Source organism: Nilaparvata lugens, chromosome 4 (assembly GCF_014356525.2).
Source record: "Nilaparvata lugens isolate BPH chromosome 4, ASM1435652v1, whole genome shotgun sequence".
Lineage (NCBI taxonomy): Eukaryota > Metazoa > Arthropoda > Insecta > Hemiptera > Delphacidae > Nilaparvata > Nilaparvata lugens.
The window spans coordinates 41,539,438-41,546,805 of NC_052507.1; the positions used below are offsets into that span (position 1 = coordinate 41,539,438).

The window sequence follows — 7,368 nt, forward strand, 5'->3', positions numbered from 1 at the left end:
TTTGAAATTAAACATCGAAGTGGAAGTAAAATGGCTCATGTAGATGCACTCAGTTGTGCACCTGTTGAGGGAGCGGAGGAACAGAATGATGACATTTTATTTAAGAATGTTATATGCACAGGACTTACTAGAGAGGAGCAGGTAGCAATGATGCAGCATAATGACGAGGAACTGCAGCAACTAATTGGGCTTTTTCAGAAAGAAACGACTACCAAAGCAGAAAAATCACTAATGACAGATTTCACCTTGTTGAATGGAATTCTCTATCGTAATGAAAAAGGGAAGTTGTTATTTGTGATTCCCCAAGACAATGAGGGAAAGTATTGCTGTCACGTACCATGACTTGTCTGGTCATTTCGGACTAGAGCATACTATAAGTAAAATAAAGGAAAATTATTGGTTCACAAAAATGAGAAGATATATTGAACAGCACATCTGTATGTGTTTCCAGTGCCTGTTGGTTGAGGTACCTTCTGGTAAGAAGACAGGACTATTGCATCCAATCACTCCTGGAAAGTGACCATTTGAGGTGATACATATTGATCATGTAGGACCATTTGTGACAAAATTGGGATATTCTTGGATCTTAGTAGTGGTGGATAACCTCACGAAATTTGTTAGACTATTTCCTGTAAAGACAACTACAACAAAACTGGTGATAAAATCGCTGGAATTGTTATTTAATGAGAAGGGATTACCAAATAGAATTATGAGTGATAGAGGCTCCTGCTTTACGTCATATGAATTTCAAGAATTTTGCTGCAACAAGGGAATTTCTCACTCTTTAAATTCTCCTAGGCACCCACAGGCAAATGGCCAGGTTGAGGGAGTAAATAGGACACTGGTACCAACTATTGCTGCTTGTGTCAACAACAAAGGTAATTGGGTAAATGTATTACCAGAAGTTGAAAGAAACCTAAATGGCTCCATCAATAAGACAACTGGGAAGAGCCCATTTGAATTGCTGTACGGCTATTGTCCAAAATTTCATCTTGGAGTGCTTCATGCAGCATTACAAACTACTGACAGTTATAATAATCCTGAGGAGTTGAGAGTAGCTGCACGTGACAAAATAATTGAGGAGCAGAAGAAAATGAAACTTACCTTTGACCGTAAACATTGTGTAGGTGATAGATATGATGTTGGTGAGGTGGTAGTCATGCAAAAGGCCCCAGATCACACTGGTCAACCAACAAAACTACAGGACAAGTATAGAGGACCTTTAGTAGTTGTAGATGTACTGCCAAATGACACATACAGAATAAAAGATCTGAACCCGAATGGTTCTCGAGTTTATTCTAGTACAGCTCATTCTTCCCAATTAAAATCATGGAAAATACTAAATAAAGACGATTCTGAAGATGATGATAGAATGCTTGAAAATTGTCTTGAAGATTGAAATGCATTAAATTGCCTGGATTGTAATAGTTTTGTATTTTTTTGTAAGTTTTGATCATCCTATAGAATCATGCTACTTATCATGCATATTGATATCGTTTATTTTATAGTTTTAAGCTACTATGACATAATTACTTGTACTTAATTCTTTTCTGTCTTACATAAAATTATCTAATGTGTGGTGGAAGATTTTTCATGCATATGTTTTCTTACATAGTTATTTCATGTTTTTGATGTCCATTTATTGCAAATAAAGTTTGGTTATAGTACATTAAGATTCATCACATCATGATAATGACCCTTCAATGAGAATATATATTATGTGTTACACCTGCTTACATGTGTGTGTGTAATTGACAGAGAGTATGTGCACTATGGTTTACACTCATTAAGTTTTTACATGTACTAACATTAAATATAGATCTATCTGACAGATACAACGATATGTGTATAACTTCAACATTTGAATTGTGAATTTTTTCAACTTAATACTATTTTTCCAAACACAATTACTGTGACAAATATTTGTGAAGTTAGTTCGATCATGTTATTTGTATAATCTAGATCTTGTAAACTACTGCCAATATTTTATTTTTCTTGTTGAGTGATGTTCATTTCAGATTCATTAAACTCTGATAATCATTATATATTGTCTGAGTAGAAAGTTTTTGATACATATTTAATTTTGGTAACTGTTCCATACTTTGGATTATTACAAAAATGAACTCAAATTCATGCAATTGAACTCGCTTATTTTTCTTAATTCTTTCATGATCGACCTTATTGTTTTATACAAATTGTTTAAATTTATGAGTATTGTCTAAATATGAGTTATTGTTATTGTCTCTGTCTGTGCCTTACCTAACAAAGTGGACTTGGACTTTAAAATTCGAGGACGAATTATTTGTAGGATGGCCGAATGTTAGATATATGCAATCTAGTAGGCATTGGCTATTGGCAAAAGTGCGGGAATCTTGTTATTGAGGTTATGTGAGTTTATGATGATTCGTAATTATTGCGTTGCGTTGATGCGTTGTGTTAGTTGTGCATTTTAGTAATAATAAATAATAATATCAAGTGCATATTCGTTGTTAATATTCCTGAATCCTGACAGTGTGTTCTAATATAAGACAGAAAAATAAGAGTAACATGAATCATGCTGCAGAACAACAAACGGTAAACTAATATTATTTTTATTGGCAATACATTTCGAATATGCAGGATGAAAGAGCCATCAGATATCGTGCTGAAACTTTGGTTGATGGTTTTGCTTGATAATGTTTAATAATGTGAGAGGACAAGGAAGACAAGAAATTGGATTTGCATTGACTCGTTTTTTTATTCATGTAAGTTAAAATATGAATACCTGTTAAAAATACCTGGCATGCGGGCTTATACAATACTAGCAGGTAGCCCGTGCTTCGCAAGGAGCTATTTTAAAACTTGAAGTAATGAAATCTAGAATAATTGAAAATTGGCCTATAAGAATCCTCAATTGATTAAGAATTTATAAGCAGCATTTCAAGTAAATCAGCCCAGTAGTTCAGACGTGATGATGTGTCAAACATAATTTTCCTATCCTCTACATGTGTATACGTGTTTAAGCCAGTTCTTTCCTTTATTATAGTATAGAAGATGATAGATAGATGGATATATCATTCATCATATGGATATATCATCCATCTGTCTATCATCTTCTATACTATAATAATTGAAATGAATGAGAATAAATTGTGGAAGGTTTGAGATATCGATGTGCGGTTTTTACCATACCTTTTCTCTGGAGATCCTGTATCATATGACCACCTTTCAATTAAAAAAAGAATTTGGATTCAAAATGGCAGAAAAAAATTGGGTGCGACGGAAAACCTGTTTTTATCATTCGAAAAGGATCCCCAATCATACCTATCTTCTAATTTCCCTTTCAAGAGAAATGTTCTGCTGTTTCCTTACAACAACTGAACTAATAATTGAAAACTTGACAAACAGAAAACTTGATGTAATCAAATATTGAAGAATTTAAAATAGGTTTATAACCATCCTCAGTTAAGGAAGAATCTACATGCAAAATTTCAGTCCAGTAGTTCAGACGTGATGATGCGTCAAACATAATTTTTCTATACTTTACACCTGTATACGTGTATAATCCAGTTTTTTCCTTTATTATAGTATAGAAGATGATAGATGGATGGATGATCATTGTTATTTTACTAAAAGATAGAATAAGTTGAATAGTTTCCCTTTCAGAGGGAGTTTTGACAACCCACAAAACTCATTTTTCATTTGAAGATATGAGGATAAAAGGTGCATATGACCTTATTTTTTTGCTCAGCTTGCCAAAATACCTCTCATTCCAATATAGTGCATGAACTGCATGCGTTTTCATATTGCCGAAACAGCATTGATGAAACTGTAGACGCTTATTTGGCACTTTGTCTCAAAAAGCTGTTCTAGCTGAAAAATTAATAATGCATGCCACGTGTAGGCCTAAACATTGCATCAGGAAAACGAAGTTTCAAAACTATGGGTCAGTTTCATGTATGTCTGTTAAATATGGACATTGACGCCGATTAACAAATCAGTATTAGTTTTACGGATTCATTTCTGTTCCACAAAGATTGGTTAGTTTTTAATTCCGATTAAGTTTTCCGGTTAAATAACCAAGATTTTAACGGTTTCACAATCTGGCAACACTGTAATTCATCCGACAGTGATGTTATTAAAATTATTATTCTAAACAAATGGCACAATAGTGAGGTTATGTTATTGAAGTGGTGACTATTCATTACGCATGCGTCATAAAAATGTTCTGTCTGTCGCCAGTGTTGTGCTATCTGCAAAAGAACAAGATCGAAAACTAACCTCAAAAATCAGGATCTAATTTTGAATGCTACTATTAGCTAAATACTCTTTTCTATTTTATTAATGGATGAAATTCATTCATATATTTAGCTCATACTTTGAATTCTGTAGTTTTTTTACCAAAAACTAATTTTGGAAGACAGCTATCATCCAGTAGGTACCTAATCAACGTTAGTTGGATTTAATTCCCTGTAAATGGCCTGTTAAAATTTTTTACGTCGATCAGTTTAATCAGCGTTATTGCTTGAATTTTTTTTTGGCAACCAAAATGCATCTGTTAGCGCTAATCTCAATTAAAGTATAGCATTTTATCGCGATAAAACGTTAACTGACGTACGTGCAACTGGGGGAAAGTTTTTTCTAAACAGATGTTTTTGTGATAATTTCTTTGATGCAGCTGTTCCACATTCACCATATTTATTATTATACAGAGTTTGTGAAAATGAAAATATTTATTAATTATCAAAGCAATACTATTATTATATTTATAATAGAAATATTATCATTATTATTAAAAATATTTATCAATTATCAAAACAATATTATTGAGGTTAAGTGGTATCAGGTAGAAAGCAATAATAGAAAGAGATGTTCCTTTTTTAAATTCGACTATATGATTTGGTAATTTTTTTATGAAATTGTATGTACCATTAATGAAATTTAAACATTAATTCTGGAAAATCTAGAAGGAGAATTGAAATTTGGGCTTCCAGGTGCACGAGATTGATATTTTCAGAATATATGAGCAAAATTTGGAGATCTAAATCATTCCCTTTTTTTCAGTATGCAATCCACAAATTGACATGTTTTAATGCAAACAAACGAACAAACACAACCCTACTCTCTCTCTTATTATATAGAATAAGAGAATATAGCTTTTACAAAGCAACACATTTCACAAAGAATTATTAATTAGAATGAACATTTAATTGAATTTCAATTTCAATAATATAATATTGAAATGTGACTACAAAATTCGGCTGTGTTTCAACAAGTAATTGTCGACTCTCGGTAAAGGATGAAAATTACATCCTTCCTATAAAAGAGACAGGGACAGTGGTAGAGAGAGGCTGGAGGAGGAAGGAGGTGGCGCAACCGATTTTAATGGGAAAATGGCAAATAAGATCAATTCTTATTTTTGCAGAACTGACCTTTGATTCTGTCCGTCTGATTGCTGAGTTTAACCGGCTGACTCAATTTCGTCATCAGAAGTTCGAAACGAAGAACCGCGTCCACAATCTTCCGATCATCTTCTTTTCCCAGGCTGAAGTTCATGTCATCTTTCAACTTCATCATGCGCTCCGTTCTTCTACAAAATTAAACCGAAAAACGAAAGAATTATTTCACAAGTTAGTACTCTAAATATTACTGCTCAATAAAACAGATAAAATTATTGAATTTGAATTACAATCCGAATCAGAAGTTCTATTTAGGATTTTGATTGATCTATTTCAAGTATATATATTCCTTGTTGACCCACTTCATCATTTTAAAATTTTTCCACTTTTTGAAAGAAAAGAAAACTTTTCAATAGAGTGATTATTCTGGTTGGATTATCAATAATCCCAAAAGTGGACTGTATAAAATTTTAGGGGGTTTGAATATTCAAATGGAATCAAGTTAACTTATGCACAATAATGAACAAAAGAAAGAACTTACCATATTTTTCGCCAGTACCTATAATATTGTATGCTAATTTGTGTACTGGGGATATAGGAATATGGAAAGAACAGTTATTAGAGAAATAGGAATTAAAGGAAGGTTCAATACATACAAATTGATGAAAATGATTGGTTATGAACACAACCATTGAACAAGCTTCCTTATTCAATTACAGTATCCCTTTAAGAAAAAATTACAAAATTTCTGACAAACAGCAAATAAAACTAATGTGAGCTTCAACAATCTGCTCCAAAGTTATATGAATTAAGAAAATTAAAAGGAATGCACAACGATCTTTCCTCAACATTCGAATTCATTATATTCATATATAATTCATTATATATAATTCATAATTCATTAGAGGCGTTAGTATCGCTTTTGCCGCGAACTGAGCGACATTCAAAAATTACGACAATCCATTCCCCCCACCATGAGGAGATGTGGTTGTCCTCAGAGACGCAAAGATAAGACAATGATGAAATTTTTACAAATAGAACTATATGACATTGAGGGCGACCAACACCAAGCTATAGATTTATTTATTTTTTATTTATTTATTATTATTTCATCCACTGACCTCCTATAAAAGGGGTATTTGGACTTGTCAATGTCGTAAGTCAATAAAATACAGAACATAAATACATAAATGATAAGTCAATATATTTTTTTTCTCTCCAAACCTTATCTCGACGCTCGTAGTTTAGAACATAAATAGGTACATGAAAAGTCAATACATTTTTTCTATTCTCTCTAAACCCCATTTCGACGCTCGTAGTACTCTCTGAACTCTTCATTTGAGTACGCGCATATGGACAGCAGCTCCTTCTTTAATTGATCTCTGAATTTTGTACCAGTCATTTCTTTTATATGAGCTGGCAATAAATTATACAACCGAATACCAGAACTCCTAACACCTCGCTCATACATGGTTGTCTGATGTGTGTCGTCTCTTAGGTTGTTCCTATATCTTGTTGGGTATTGATGGAATGTTCCGCCTGTATTAAATTCATGTAGATTTTTCTTAATGAAGCAGATTGTTTCGAAAATATATAGGCTTGGGAATGGGAGAATTCTAAGTTTTTTGAAAAGGGGGCGACAACTTGTTCGAATTGATTCTCCCATCATCACTCTCAATGCCCACTTCTGCATTCTGAACACCTCAACTACGCAACTTGAATTTCCCCAAAAAATAATGCCGTAAGTCAGGTGTGAGTGAAACAGTGCGAAATAAACACTTCTAAGAGCCCTGAAGTCCAATATAGCTTTCAAATTCTCAGTACGAAAATTGCTGAGTTCAGTTTGTTTTTGAGGTATTCTTGGTGAGGTCTCCAAGAAAGGTCAGAGTCAATCACCACTCCAAGAACTTTTATATCATTCACGGATTCTATTTTATAGTCTCTGATACTTAAATTATTTTCTCTGGTAGTTCGGAATGGAATTTCTTTT

The 7,368-nt window shown here is 33.0% G+C and overlaps 1 protein-coding gene across 1 annotated transcript in view; it reads right to left on the bottom strand.

Moving 5' to 3' along the window:
* Positions 1-5,587, bottom strand: part of LOC120351183 (DALR anticodon-binding domain-containing protein 3-like) — a 47,931-nt gene extending 42,344 nt beyond the window's left edge. The window contains exon 1 of the mRNA XM_039427500.1: positions 5,412-5,587. Within this exon, the coding sequence (XP_039283434.1) occupies positions 5,412-5,556 (145 nt within the window). The 5' untranslated portion in view covers positions 5,557-5,587. The remainder of the gene's footprint in view (positions 1-5,411) is intronic.
* Between the last annotated feature and the right edge of the window lie 1,781 nt (positions 5,588-7,368).